Consider the following 16,299-nt stretch of genomic DNA (forward strand, 5'->3'; position numbering starts at 1 on the left):
TTTGTTTATGCTTGTCTTACCACTATATGGTCAATCCTGGAGAATGACCCATGTTCATTTGAGAAAAATATATATTCAGCTTTTTGTGTATGCAGTGCCTTATATGTGTATTAGATCTATGTCATATAGATTTTTGTTTAGGGCAATTGTGTCCTTATTTATTTTCTGTCTCATTTGCTGTGTCCATTGGTGAGAGTGGAGTGCTGAAATCTCCAGCCACATGTGTGTTTTCTCCAATGTCTATTTTCTGATTGAGTAGTAATTGATGTATTTTGGTGCTCCTTCATTTGGTAAGTGTTCTTTTGGGTATCATTTGCTTGTAGAATTGTTTTCCATTCTTTTACTTTCAGTCTGTGTTTATCCTTGGAACTAGGGAAGTTCAACAGAAAGTTGAATTCTGTTTTCTAATCCAGCTAGATATTGTGTCTTTATTGATGAGTTCAGTCTGTAGACATTTAGAATAATTACTGATGTATGAAGGTCTGCTACTGTCATTTTCCTTTGTTTTGTGGTTCTATTTAGTTGCTTGTTCATTTCTTTGTATATATTTCTCTCTGGTTTAAATACTAGTGCTCCTTTTAGTATTTCTTGGAAGGGGGGTTTAGTGGTTGCAAACTCCCAAAGATTCTGTTTTCTAAGAAATACCTTTATTTTTTCATTGTGTCTGAAGGAGAGCTTTGCAGGATAGAGTATTCTTGGATGAAAGTTTTTATCTTGGAGTATTTTAAATATGTTTCTTCTTGCCCATAGTGTTTCTTCAGAGAAATCTGATGTTAGCCTAATCGAGGTTCCTTTGTAGGTTATCTTTTTCCTCTTTGTCAGCTTCACTATTTTTAACTTGTTTCCAACTCTTGGAAGTTTTGCTACTATATCTTGCTGTGGATCTCCTTTTTCCTTTTATTTAGGTAACTTTAATGTTCTTTTAGCTTCCTGTATTTTTATGTTCTTTTTCTCTTTAAGCTCGGGAAGTTTTCATCCATTGATTCTTGAAATAATTTTTTCAGTTTTCTCTCTTCTTCTGGGATGCCTGTGATTCTTAATTACCTTTCCTCATTGTCTCAGATAATTCTGTGTTGCTTCATTTTATATTTCTTTTGTAGCTGTCTTTTTCTGTTTTAATTCTTTCCCCCATTTGCATCTTGGAGCTCACTGATTTGATTTTGCATTTGGTTTATTCTACTTCCTTGACTCTGTTTAGAATTTCTCATATTCTCCATTGATCCTTCTACATCCTGCAATTCAATTACTTTCTTATTTAAATTTTCAGTTTTGATCTTCTTTTCCTTGACTGTGTTGCTCATAGTATTCATTTGCTTTTCTGAGTTTTTTTGCATGTCTCTTTTTCTAAATTTTTTTTGTATTATTCCAATTCTTTACTTTTCTTAGTCATGACATTGTTGAATTCTGTGTCTGATAGGCATAAAAGTTCTTCTACATCTTTGTGGTTTGATTCTAAGGTTTTGTTTTCTATGATGTATTGGTCCCTTGAGGACTTGCTTTGCCATTTGTACTTTTCTTTCTCCCCGTTGTTTGCTTTGGGTTTGCTCTGCTGAAGTTGGGGCTTTTGTTGTGTGTGGGCCCACTATTCTGAGCACGGTACTGGCTGGCAGGCATGGCTGCTGGGGCCTTGTGCACTCTGGGGTGCACTCTGGGGTGGCTCTGGAATCTCTCCGGTAGCTCTTCTCTGGGCTATTTTCTGCTTAGTGATCTATTCAGGGCTGGGTGGGCAAATGATCATAGTGAGTATGGGGTCCTCAGAGAAGCTCACCCTAATGCTCCTTGGGAGGTACTGAATAGTTTTATCTTTAATCTAAAAAATTTTGCATATTAAAATTGTAGTCATCTAAAGTGATGTCAGTATGAACACAAGTATTAAGGGAGAACTATGGCATTGTTTCCATGGAAGAATGATTTTTGAAGCACCTTGTAATTATTAAAATAATATTTAAATGGAATTATGCATTGAATTAACATTATTAAAACAACTTATGTTGCCTACTTTACATTTTTCAGGAACATCATTTACAGCGAGCTATTTCAGCACAGCAAGTGTTTAGAGAAAAAAAAGAGAGCATGGTCATTCCAGTTCCTGAGGCAGAGAGCAACGTCAACTATTACAATCGCTTGTACAAAGGAGAGTTTAAACAGCCAAAACAGTTCATTCATATTCAGCGTAAGTTTGTTTATTTATTGTTTTCTGTTGTAATTTGTGTTTATCAACAGTGGAAATCCTTTTATTCAAGAGATTTTAATTTTTCACTTCTTACACACTGTTTTAATAGAAATGGAAACATTAAAAAATAAAATCCCTCTCTGCATATATCTGAACTTTGAGGCCATTTTGAATATTATTTTCATTTGGAATGTTGGATATTTATGTAGTATAGACTTTTGTGTAGGACTTCAACTTTGCTAGTAGCTAAAAGGTGATGGATTACCATACCCAAATAAAATTTATTTTTAAAGACACGATGACTAGAATGCTGATTCCAATAATTACCTATATACTCTTCTCCATCTCTGTCCTCGACCACCTTCTTATGTATCTTCTTCACAAAGTCTGTGGGCATGAGAGTGGTTTTCCTAAAGTGTCAGTACCATAAAATTATGCTCTGGCTTAAAATCCTACAGCTTTTCGTTATTTTCCACAGTAGAAGATTAGTGTATCTTGTCAGGTTGTGTTAAAAAACAAACAAACAAACAAAAAAAACCTTGGGTTGCTTGTTAAAATTGATTCTAGGACTCTGCTTCATACCTACCTGTCTGAGAATCTCTGGTATGCAACCTTGTAATAAGTTTTTTAAATATTTCCTGGGTAATACTGAAACATTACCAGTTTTGAGACTGACTGTAATACGTACTCTATTTCATTGATTCTGAGATGCACATTTTTCATTTGTCATCTTTGAAATGAGATTGCATCCTAAGCTGCTGTTGCCCTGTATTTAAGTATTAGTTTATCTAAAGAGAATTTGCACTTGTTTCTGCCAGACATCTGGCAACACTACCCATCTGAGAGTATTTTAAATTTTTTCCTTATTTTGTTTTAGTTGTGTGTTATTTGACCATACTGATAGCGTTTAAGTTCAAGTTGAAGGTCCATTTGATTTCAGTTCACAGAGGGAGATTTTTTCCCTCTCCCTTTCCACCTAAGGGCAAATCAAGAAATAGGAAGTTCCTTTCTAGATGACTGGTTGATTTCTTTATCTTACACTAAGGTGGCTGCCTTTGGGTAGTATATAACTTTTTGCGTGATTATTCTGTTAAGCTTCTTTATATACCCTGGCATAAAACTTGATTTCTGGTGATACATAAAGTAATGGTACTTACTGTAATTGATGTCAGTTTAGGTTTGACAGATTTCACTAATACCCATATTCTCTAGTTTGAATACAAGGCCCTTTGTGATTTGTTCCCTGCCTACTCCTTTAACCTCATTTCCTATTTCTTCTTATTCTCTACGTGGTAGAACTAACTTAGTTATCCGTATTTTCCTTGTTTTCACAGTTCACACTTCCTTGCAATGTGCTATTCAAGTCTTCTCTTCCTGTAACAAATTTAAGACGTAACTCCCTTAAGCTTCCCCAGACTTTCTCATTGCTTCGCTCAGGATCTTGTACATACTTCTGTTAGAGGATTCATTTTATTTTATTGCAGTTATTTGTAGTCATTCTCTCCATTTAGACTGTGAGCTCCTTGAGGGCAGAGATTGTTTTATTTTCTCTTTGTAAATTAAAAAAATAGTATGTGGCTTATACATGCTCAGTAAATGGCATATTAGTTGACTGACTGCTTTTAAATCAGAACTATTTTCCAGAGACTTCTCTAAAGCCTTCAAGAGAAACACATATGCAAAAATTATTCATGTCATTTGTTTCTTCCTTTGAGGCCGTTTTTTTTTAGCTTGTTGAATTTGCCTTATCTTTGTATTAGGAAGGAAATAGCTGTTAATTATAGGAATGTTAAGGATTTATTAGCCAAACTATTTCCTCCCCCCCTTTTTTTGCATTTTAATAACAGTGTAATAACAAAGTAGCTGGAGGGCCATTTGTAAAAACCACTCCAGACAACCAAGAATCAAAAATTAGGAGAACTTCTAGACTGTAAGCTTCTCAGAAGCAGAAGCTTCATTTCATATACCATACAGTCTCAGACTATAGTTTCAATGCATTCTCCATTGATGCTTTCCCCATTAACAAAAATTATGCTAATTGTCTTTTTACCCTACTGGGGTAAACATTTTGACTGGAAAGTTAGAAAAGAACATAAATGAAGAAAATTGTTTTGTTTAGCAGCAAAACTTCTTGGTGAAAAACATACATTCTAGGAACATCATTTTCTTTTAAAAATATCTGTGGTATATTAAGAAATCAAACTGAGCACAAATCTCATAAGGGGACATTACAGATATGTGTAAATTCTAGAAAAACTGTGCCATGAATACAGAAGTAGATTGTATAAGGTTTGTGGCGAACACATTCCTGTAAAGTATGATCCTATGCTGTTAAGATTAGAGGGGCATTAACAGGGACTCTGTTCCTGAGGGCAGCCCATATTTACATTTTTCCCTCTCATCTCAAGATTTGCTGTGCCTCGCATCTTGGGATAAAACTCTGTGGGCAGTAGAACTGAAGTGGTAGAACAATATCTGGGTAGTCACTAATCCAGGAAGGAGGAGCAGCTATACAAATACTGAAGTAATAGGCTAAAGATTTATATGATCTGAAGAGAAACCAAAGTAATAACAGATGTTTTGGAGAAAAAGCAAAATAATCATGTGGTAGTTTGGGAAGAGAGTTTAAATGGAAGCCTGAATGCTAGGAGTGTGCCCCATGGGTCTGTATGTATTTATGTCTTATTGAAAAAAAGAGTAGAGGTGACTAAGCAAAATGTGGCACAATAGATTAAAGGCCATAGTTAAATTAGAAAATAAAGGTGTGATATTAATAGATAAATTTGATGCATAATGGTATGTATTTCAGACATGATGCAGTTTATAGAGCAGAAAAGTAATACTGTTTTTAAGGAACATATTTTAGTGCCTGCTTCATAGCATAGAGTATTTAGAACTCTCCTTTGGGGTGGATATGTAATATAACCCATTACACCTGATTGTACTAATAGGAGTTACTAGAAATCGGCCTTCAACATATTTACCTAACAGCAGCTCTGGAAAATTCTTTAGTGATGTCACACTTTTCAGTATTTTGGCTGTTTCCCTGTCTCCTATAAGTGACTAAATTTCCTTCCCATCTTAACCTTAGTAATAGTTTTATGGACTGCCTGCCTATGAAAATGTTTTCACATATATTTATCTCCTAAAATTCTTTTTTTTTAATGACTTATTTATTCATACAAGAACTGGGGTACAGGCCAGATGTGCAGGAGTGTGAGAGGATTCACCAAAGACAGAGTGGGGAACAGAACAGGCAGACTGACTGAAATACACTGCTGAGGTGAGCAGCAGGGGCGAGACAGGAGAGGTCGGCTTGCCATGTGGGTATCTCCAAGGCCGTCGGGGATTGAACTGGCACTGCAGAGGCTGCGGACAGCTTTACAGCGCTTTGCTCAACTGCCTGCGCCACCAGTAAGGCCCTCTCCTGAAATTCTTAATGGAAGAATAAACCTTTATTTTTAATGGGGAAAAGACATAATAAAATAGCTAACATTTATTGTTGCTGTGCCCAGAGTTGACTAGAATTTTACAAATATTAAGTCAACTGACTTAAAGAATGCCTCAAAGAAACCTTATGAGGCAGCTAATATTTTTATGCTCCCCTTTTAAAGAAAGATTATATATATATGGTATATAAAGTTTATATGCAGAGAAAGATTATATACAGATTATATAAAGTTAGCAAGTGAAAGAGTCAGAATTTAAAGCCAGGCCATCTGGCTTTAGAACTCTTACTTATGGTATACTGCTTCTCCGTCATGGCTCATCATTATAAGATGCAAGTACTAAGACACATTAAATGGAAACACATTACTGTTCACATGTAGTTGATAATAGAAACAAAAATGGGAATAAAGCATTTCTCCCTCTCACCCCCCACCAGTGACCAAATATACCAGGAAGATGGAAAAGCTTGAAGAACAAGGAGCTTTAAAAAGTAATAAAAACACAGTTTACACTTTTGTTTTAAGCTAATGAGGAACTGGTGAAAAAGGATGAATTTAGCATTTGCTAAGGTCAATTTTTCAAAGAGCCTTTTAAGATTTATAAATCGAAGACATTTTGGGGAGGAAAGCCACTAGGGAAACAAAATGGGCTGAACTTTACAAAAAGCCCTCCTATTCTAACACATAAAATAAGAGGATTAGTCAGAACCTTTGGACCCTAGGAACTAACTGCACAGAGCCCGTGAATGCCTCTGGCTGTTCTGGAGCCATGTCAGACCAATCTTTGGTACAGTCCTGTTACCTCAAGAGGTTGGCTCAGGCTGGGACAGGGTCATATGGCAGTTACTCATTTTAAACCTCCTACTAAGTGCTGTGCTTGGTAAACATGTTTTCTTGGACCTTGGTCACATAGGCTTTACCTTTTCCATCTGTTTAAAGGAAAGAAAATCATCATCGTTACAGTATTTCTCATAGTTAGTCAGAGAAGACCAAAATATATTCAATAAAAGTGATGTAGAAAATGACTAAAAAGTAGTCTCCATGATGATGTTTTTATAGGTTATTTCAAGATAAAATTTTAGTGACTAAAATATCTCACTAACATTCTGTAACAAATTCATCAAAATTACAATAATATAAGACATCCCCACCCTGCCAAAGTGAGGTTAGATAAAGCCAGTTCTCTCTTCTCTCCCATCTTAAAAATAGTCTCTCATCACTGGTTTAAGAGTCTGTTTTGTGTCTCTTATAGAAACTTAAGAAAATATGGTGTTTGGTTTCTTTTTCTGAGAAGTTTTATACTCAAAAAAGTAAAATGTTAATTGCAGAAATATCTCAAATAGGAAGGATAATCACAGAGATGAAAACTGTATTTTCTTTTTTTCCCCCAAATTTGCATTATACTGTGTGTAAGTATGTATGTATGTGTGTGTGTTTATGACTTTGGCGTTCTTTTTTTAATTACAGAGTAAGCATTTTCCCATTAGGAAAAATTTCTGAAAACTAAAGTATTAAAGGGAATTAGTTTTATATTCTTCAGTTGTCTACAGGAATCTGTAAAGTAGAAGACAGTACTGAAGGTTTTGTTTACACTTTAACAAGACTTTTTAGACCAAGATTATTTGTGATTTTGTTGTATTAGTAAAAGTGAATTTTTATACTGGTAAATATTAGTAAATTGTTTCTTAGTAAAATATAAATTTGCATTTCAAGGAAAAGTAGGGCTTTAAAAAAAATGATTTATTTATTTATTTATTTTAAAAACTGGTATAATTTTTTAAAGTTCCAGATTCATAAAAAATTAAGCAGCCAGTCTAGAAAGTTCTTATGCTATGCCCCAAATACATACAAAGTTTTCCCATTAGTATCTTATATTAGTGTGGTACCTTTCTTGTAATTAATGTCAGTATCTTATTGTTAACCAAAGTCCACAGTTTACATTATTGTTCATTCATTCTTTGTGTTACAGGTTTATGAATTAAAAATAAAATCCATGTCTTGGATCTGTTATAACATTATTTTAAGAATAGTTTCACCAGGGCCTCCCCGGTGGCGCAGCGGTTGAGCGCTGGGTTGCGAAGCTACCCGCGGCCTCTGCGGCGCCGGTTCGATACCCGGCTGCTCCCCTGCCACCGGAGGAAGGTCCACACGGCGCGCAGACCTCTCTTGCCGCCCGCTGCTCCCCTCAGCAGTGTACTTCGGTCCTTCTGCCTGCTCTGCTCCCTGCTCTGGCTCTGGTGAATTCTCTCACCCTCCCGCGCTTCTGACTGTACCCAGTGCATGTATAAACCAAACAAACAAACAAATAATAAATAAATACATAAGACATGCCTCTAGAAAATTAAAAAAAAAAAAAAAGTCTAAAAAAGAATAGTTTCACCAGCCCAAAAAGAGTCTGTATTTTACCTGTTCATCCCTCCAATCCCTGGCTTCCTCTGAAAATTTACTGTTTCTCTATCCTTTTTCACACTGTCATATATCAGGCTGACTTCTTTTCATCTAGCAATGATGCATCTAAGATTGGTCCACGTCTTTTTGTGACTTTGTATCTCATTTCTCTTTTCAATGAATAATATTCATTGCATGGTTTACGTAATTTTGTATCCTTCAGTTGTCTACGGGAATCTGTCAGAAGACATCTTGATTATTTCCAATTTTAAGTGATTATGAAAAACTGCTGTAAACATTTGTGTGCCGGCTTTTGTGTGGACATGAGTTTCCAACCTTTGTAAATACCTGTAATGCAGTTGCTATATTGTGTGGTAAGACCGTGGTTAGCTTTATAAGAAACTGCCAAACTGATTTCTGAAATGGCTATACCATTTTGTGATCCTATCAGAAAGGAAAATTCCTGTTGTTCTGTATCCTCATCAGCATTTAGTATTGTCATTTTATTTGGATCTTGGCCATTTTAGTAGCTATTGAGTGGTATCTCATTGTTTTAACATGTAATTCCTTAGTAGCTTAATTCCTTTGGATGTTCAAAATCTTTTTATATGATTAATTGCAATTTGTTATCTTCCTTGGTGAGGTGTCTCTAGTCTCTAGTGAGATTCTGCTCAGTTAGTTGTGATTCTGTCTTCACTTGTCTTCTCTTCAATTGTGGCTGGGGGCGGGGGCAGTGGTCTGCCTCTCTCACCTCACTTGTTTCATGAATATAAGGAGAGTTGTTGGTTTTTCAGTTAATGTAGCGTTTTACTTGTTACTGGTTAATTTACTAGTACAGAGTCCTCGTGTTTGACAAAAAAACCTTCAAGTAATATTTAGACTCTTCCGGAGCCCACTCCCATGTTAGTGTTTCCATAATTTTGTACTGTTAATGCATATTTTGAAGTTGATACATAATAACTTAAAAAATTTCTTATTGAAGCAATTGATGGTTTTTTGGGGAAGGACTATTTTGATAACATTGCTTGCATTTGTGGCTTTGTCGTTTTCATTCTTAGAAATTTAAAAAAATGAAAAAATATTTACTATAATGTCTTCTGTAGTAATAAACATTTGCCTTTTCATAGAATTAACTTTAGAAAATCATTCAGAGCCATGTGTGGCCAATAACTTAGATATTAATTTGCTTTAAAAGAAATTTTTGACTATAAAATATTTGTTTTATATCATTTATAATATTGATTTGCAGAAGGGGGAGTTCCCCAAATATTTTCATTTCTACTAGAACATATGTTTCTTAAGGATTAAAATCATGGCTTACTCATTATGAATCACCAAAATACTTTTTACAGAAATGTCTCTTTTTTTCCTTAACCTCTGTGAAGGCAGATGATATGAGCATCTTTCATAGTTTGTTTTGGTTTATATTTTGTTTAGAAATGTTAGGCCTCCTTGGTGGCGTAGGGGTTAAAGTCTCAGTGCTGTCAAGCTATCACCAGCCACTGCAGCAAGAGTTCTATCCCTGGCCAGGGAGCTAACCCACATGGTGCAGCAGACCTCTCCTGTCTAGCCTGCTGCTCCTCTCAGCAGTGTATTTCAGTAGCTCCACTTGTTCTGCTCCCTATTCTGTTTCTGGTGAATCTTCTCACCCCCCACACTTCTGGCCTAACCCTGGTTCTTGTGTGCATGAATAAATAATAATAAATCTTTAAAAAAATAAATCTTTTCAAAAAATAAATGTTAAAGTGTTAAGATAATATGAAAACTTAGAAAATATTAGATCATAGTTTTATTTGTTCACTCATTTTTTCAGTGTTATTTAGCCTAGTGTGTTTAGAGTCAATTTTTTATGATATAAAAAGCTGATTTTTTTTTTTTTCTAGCCTCAGTTAAGAATTTCTATTTCTATGTAGTAACAGATGATTATTTGACTGCTCTTCCTGGAGACCTCTTTAGTGAACTTTAAGTCATTGAAGATATTGAAATAGGAATTGGTGGCCAACGTGTTAGATTTGGAATCCAGGAATCTTACCACAGAAGATCTGGAATTATAATGTCAAAAAGAGAAAATGTTTGGCACTGTAGGAGTAAGCTTGTAATTAATGAATAAGACTAACTGCAAATCCACCCCTTCTTTCTGAGGTATTTAATCAATTTATAATTATTTTACTTTCTTTGCAGTTAAGAGCAAAAAATATTTTTCATCATTTTGATTACTGTCTCTTCTATTAGTTTGGCCTTGTCCTAGTAGTACTTGGTATATATTGTTAAATGAAACAAATTGAAGTATTTATGTATTTTCTTATTTTTTGGACTATAGAATTTAATCTTTTAAGATGTCTTTATTAGGCACTATATCTTCGAACTGACTTGGATTAATATTAGAATACAGAAGATAGGTTCCAAGAAAGTTGAACTTGAACATATATTATTTCTACCTTTTCTTTTAACATGATTTTAATTGTTTTAAGTTTTGCCAAATTTCCAGTTTATAGAAAATTTCCAAGAATAGTACAAATTACATGCACCCTTCTCTGTGATTCATTTAGATATTAACATTTAGTAATACTTGCTTTCTTTCTCACTCTTTCCTTCTCTCTTTTACTCCCACACACTCAGCCATTTTCCCTGTCTCCTACCCATGATATTTTTGTTCTGAATCGTTTTAGAGTAAGTTGTAGATGTCATGCATCTTTATCTCTTAAGACTTCAGGGTGTATTTCTTAAAAACACATTTTCTCAGTTACCAAGATCAGTAAATGATCATTGATATACTATAATTATCTAACTTGTTCAACTCATTCACATGTTAATAAAAATGTCCCAGTAATACCTTTGTAGTGAAGGAAAACCCCAAAAGAGGCATTGCATTTGTCACATCTCTTCACTATTTCTAAGTCTTTGTGCCACTGATGTTTTTGAATACAAATTATATTGTAGAATGTTCCTCATTTTGGGGTTTCCTGTCTTAAGCTGGATTGAGGTTAAAATTATTTGTTGTTTACCTGCACCCCTATGTTTATAGCAGCACTGTTTACAATAGCTAAGCTTTGGAAACAACCCAAATGCCCAAAAATAGATGACTGGATCAAGAAGATGTGGTACATATATACCATGGAATATTACTCAGCATTCAAAAAAGATAAACACATGCAATTTGCAGCAACATGGATGGCGCTGGAAGGGATCATGCTCAGCGAAATAAGCCAAAAAGAAAAAGAAAAATACCAGATGGTCTCACTCATAGCAGGAATCTAGAAAACTTAAATAAGGGACCAGGAAAATGAATAACTATAAGAAAGTGAAAATCAAAATCAACAAAAAACTATGAACCAGAGACACTTTTAGGGGGGCGGGAGGGGAGGGATTGGGGTCAGAATGGGGGGACTGCAATTGTATGGGGAATATAACAATAAAATTTATTAAAAAAAATTATTTGTTGTTTTATGGTGATGACAAATTTTCTCAAGAATTTTTGAGTTTAAATTGCATTATTAACTGTATGCACACCGTTGTACAACAGATCTCTAGAGCTTTACCATTTTGTATAACCAAAACTTTATACCTATTGAATGATTCGCTGGTATACTTTCCCCCCACAACCCCTAGCAATAACCATTCTACTTTTCATTTCTGTGAATTTGACTCTTTAGATAGAAGTGGAATGATGATGGTATTTGTACTTTTGTGACTGGCTTATTTCATTTAGTACAATGTCCTTAAGGTTCATCCATATTGTAGCACATGACAGATTTCCTTGGTTTTTTTGGGTTTTTTTTTGGTTTGATTTTAAAGATTTATTTATTTATACAAGAACCGGGGTACAAGCCAGATGTGCGGGAGGGTGAGAGGATTCACCAGAGACAGAGCGGGGAACAGAACAGGCAAACCGACTGAAATACACTGCTGAGGGGAGCAGCGAGACAGGAGAGGTCTGCTGTGCCATCGGCGGGGATTGAACCGGCACTGCAGAGGGTGCAGACAGCTTCACAGCTCTGTGCTCAACCGCCTGAGCCACCAGGGAGGCCGGGATTTCCTTGTTTTTTAAAGACTAAATAATATTCTGTTGTGTACTGTATATACTAAATTTTGTTTAACCATTCTGCTAATGGACATTTAAATTGCTTCCACATCTTGGCTATTGTGGATAATACTGCATTTAACATTGGTATGTATATATCTCTTCACGATTCCATTTTCAGTTCTTCTGATTATATACTCAGATGGGTAAATCCTGGAAAACATGGCAGTTCTGTTTTTAATTCTATTTTTGAAGGAACGCCACACTGTTTTCCACAGTGGCTGCACTGTTTTACCATTCTCCCATTAGTGGATAAGATGTCTAATTTCTCCACATTCACAGCAACATATGTAATACTTTTTTTATGGTGGCCCTCTGAGATGAAATCTCATTGTAATTTTGATTTGTAATTTCCTAATAATAAGTGATGTTGAATATTTTTTTATATGCTACTTGCTTATTTGTGTATCATCTTTGGAGAAATGTCTATTCATGTGCTTTACCTGTTTTTTAGTCATTATTTCTTTTTTTTAATTTTTCTTAAAGATTCATTTATCTATGCATACAAGAACTGGGGTACAGGCCAGAGGTAGGGGGAGGGTGAGAGGATTCACCAGAAAGAGAGTGGGGAACAGAACGGGCGGATTGACTGAAATACACTGCTGAGGGGAGCAGCAGGTGAGACAGCAGATGTCTTCTGTCTATGTGGGTCACTGGCCAGGGAACTCATGTTGCAGTAGCTGCAAATTACTTCATATTGCTGATGCTTAACCCCTTGTGCCACCAGGGAGGCCCCTAGTTATTACTTCTTTGTTCTTGACTTTTATTATAGGAGTTGTTTATATACTTTTAAATTAACCCCTTGTCATACGTGTGGTTTGCAAATATTTTCTTTCAGCACATTGTCTTTTCTTTCTCTTGATTGTTTCCTTTGCTCTGCATGTGTTTTTAAATTTCATGCAGTCCCATTTGTCTATTTCTCTTTTCTAGTTTCTGCTTTTGCTATCATAGCCAGCAAATCACAGTTGAACCTAATGTCTTGAAGGTTTTTTCCCTTTGTTTTCTTTTTTATTTTAATTTTTTTAAGATTTATTTATTTTATACAATAGCTGGGGTACAGGCCAGAGGTGGGGGAGAGTGAGAGGATTCACCAGAGACGGAGCAGGGAGCAGAACAGGCAGACGACAGAAATACATTGCTGAGAGGAGCAGCGGGTGAGACTGGAGAGGTCTGCTGCGCCATGTGGGATTCTCACTGGCCAGCCAGGATCGAACCCACACTGCAGAGGCTGCAGATAGCTTCACGGCGTGGTGCTCAACCTGCTGCACCACCGGGGAGGCCCTCCCTTTGTTTTTTCCTAAGAAATTTTTATAGTTACAGGCCTAAGTGTTCATCTTTATTCTTTTGTATGTGAACTCTAGTTTTCTCAACACCTCCCCTTTATTATGTAGTCTCAATACCATTTTTGATCATTTGTTGTTCAGAAGGGTTTGTTTCTATTGATGTTTTTTAGAAAATAGCAAGGGAGGAAGACTCTAAAGGACAGCAGTCTAAGAAAAAGCATAACTAGGAGGAGAATAAAAAGATCATTATCTTTATATATGCCTGACTCTTTGAAATTATCATAACATTTCTTGGGTCCTATCAAATCTTGTTAGACTCTGTCCCCTCTGTAATGATGAAAATCTCCACCTGAAAGATTCAGAGAATCCGTTTCCATGGTCTGTGGTTTCCATAGTTGTCATTCATCATTGCCACTAATTTTAGCCAGTAATACTTGTTATTTGTATAAAAATTAAATTTTTCAAAGTGGAAAAGGAATGTAATTTGATAGTCAGAAAAAAAGACTAAGAATAATCCTGGAATTTTAGAACAAATTAGCCAGTCAATTGAAGGGCTTGGATCACTTTGTGATCTTTAGAAAGTGGCTTTGAACTCTTCTGCACTTGCTTTCTTTTTTCTTTTTCTTTTTCTTTTTTTTTTTTTTTTTGTTCTTTGAGGAGGGAGTTTACGTGAGGTCTTTGGCCAAGTTTTGTAATTCTAGGACGTCTGAGAGAATCAAAGTCAAGAAAGAGTTCTTGAATATTTAAAATAAACATTCCTAATCTTTGACACACCATTGGGAACAGCTAGGCTTGCAGGCTGTCAGAACCTTGGAGAGCTCCAAGCAGAGCTGTTGTCGGAGTCGCTTCTGAACTTGTCATTGGCTGTCTGAAAGTATTTGAAGCCTAAGGACTTTAAAAATTTATAAATTTCAAAAGCTCAGTGTAGTTAAGTAAAGTTTATAAATGTTAAGGACACAGACTTAAAGCAAAGGTTCTCAAATCATAGTCCAACATCACTTGGGATTTTGTTAGAAATGTAAATTCACAAGCCCCACTCCAGATCTACTACTGAAAATCTACTGATGATCAACCTATGTAGCATGTGTTTTTTAACAAGCCATCCAGATGACTCTGGTAATTGCTAAAATCTGAGAAACTGTGGTTTATTTTTGAATGATTTTTAGGTAAAGAAACTTCTGAGCCTTTGTGCTGATACTTCAACTTCCTTAGTGTTAAATATATGAGATCTTAATGATGATGTTTAATTCTGCCTAATCAGAGCCCCCACTTTAGTGTTTGTTCTATTCTGTTTAAACCAAAATCGAGATACCCAACAATGATGCTGATAATAGATTGTAAACTGTTCAGTTCTGCTTTGTAAAAAAAAGTACTGTACTATATATATATATATATATACACACACACACACACACACACACACACAGCTGTTGTGAACATATGGTTCTGATTTCTTGTGTTTGACGATGTATTGGGTCATGTAACCTCCCTATACAAAACATTTCTGTTAATTTCTGTCTCTAAGCATTTCTTTGGAATGCCTTTGTAGCCATTTTCTTTTTTTTTTTTTTTTTAATTGTTTGCTGGAGTAATGTTGGTTTACAACATTGTATACCTTTTAGAGGAATGGGATCATACCTCTACTAATGTATGTTATCATATTTCTACCACCAAAGCCCCAATAATCCTCTGCCATAGTTCATCGGTAACCCCCAATCCCTTTGCATCCATTTCCCCACCCTCCCTTTCTGATAGCCTCAGTTCTGCACTCATATTTCAAGGGTTGGTTTTAGGTTTTGCTTCTCTGTCTTTTTTTTTCCCCCACTCATGAGTAAAAGTCATCCATTATTTGTGTTTCTCCTCCTGACTTATTTTGCTGATCATAAACCCCTCCATTTCAATCTGTGTTTTTGCAAATGGCAATAGTTCATCTTTTTTTAATGACTGAGTTATATTCCATTGTGCATATATACTGCATTCTTTATCCACGCATCAGTGGTTGGTTACTTAGGTTGTGTCCATAACCTATTTTAAAAAGTTTTGCATCAAACATAGGAGTGCTTCTCTCCCTTCATATTAGTGTTCTTATTTTCTTTGAATAGATACCTAGGAGAGGGGTTGCTGGGTCACATGGTAGATCCATTTTTAGTGTTTTGAGAAACCTCTATTCTGTTTTCCATAGGGTCTGGATTGGTGTACATTCCTACCAACAGTGTATGAGGGTTCCTTTTTCTCTTCACCCTCACCAATACTTGTTTCTTATCTCTTTGTTATGGTTCATTCTCAGGTATGAGGTGGTATCTCTTTATGGTTTTGATTTTCATTTCCCTCATAATAAGTGATAATGAACATTTTTATCATTTGCCTTATGGCCATCTTTATGTATGCTTTCAAGAAGTGTCTATTTAGCGCACTGTCTCCAGTTTATGCCTTAGCAAATTGATATCTATCCTAACTTCAAAGGGAGCCTGATCCACTTGTACTTAGGTATAGTCAGTGTGGGCTGTTGTTGGGTTCATTAGGTTGGTAAAGATAGTTTGGGAAAGTTGATTAAGAAAGGAAACGCAGGGCTTCTCTGGTGGAGCAGCAGTTGAGCACTGGGCTGCGAAGCTGCCGGCAGCCTCTGCAGCGATGGTTCAATCCTCGGCCACCAGCAAGGGTCCCACATGGCGCGCGCAGACCTCTCCTGCTGTGTCTGCTGCTCCCCTCAGCAGTGTACTTCATCAGTCTGCTTGTTCTGTTCCCTACTCTGCCTCTGGTAGATTCTCTCACCCTCCCACGCTTCTGACTGTACCCAGTGCCTGTATAAATAAATAAATAAATTTTTAAAAAAAGAAAGAAAGGAAATGCAGAATTGAGAGGAAATAGACTAATGAATGTTCAAGTGATAGACATTTATAGAAAGTGCATAGAAAATTGTTAATA

The 16,299-nt window shown here is 35.8% G+C and overlaps 1 protein-coding gene across 1 annotated transcript in view; it reads left to right on the forward strand.

Moving 5' to 3' along the window:
• The window catches only part of EPC2 (enhancer of polycomb homolog 2), a gene marked incomplete at both ends in the record, with an annotated part of 103,738 nt that overhangs the window by 37,158 nt on the left and 50,281 nt on the right, over nt 1-16,299 (forward strand). The window contains one exon of the mRNA XM_084243458.1: nt 2,014-2,173. Within this exon, the coding sequence (XP_084099584.1) occupies nt 2,014-2,173 (160 nt within the window). The remainder of the gene's footprint in view (nt 1-2,013; nt 2,174-16,299) is intronic.

Source organism: Talpa europaea (genome assembly GCF_964194135.1).
Source record: "Talpa europaea genome assembly, chromosome: 1".
Lineage (NCBI taxonomy): Eukaryota > Metazoa > Chordata > Mammalia > Eulipotyphla > Talpidae > Talpa > Talpa europaea.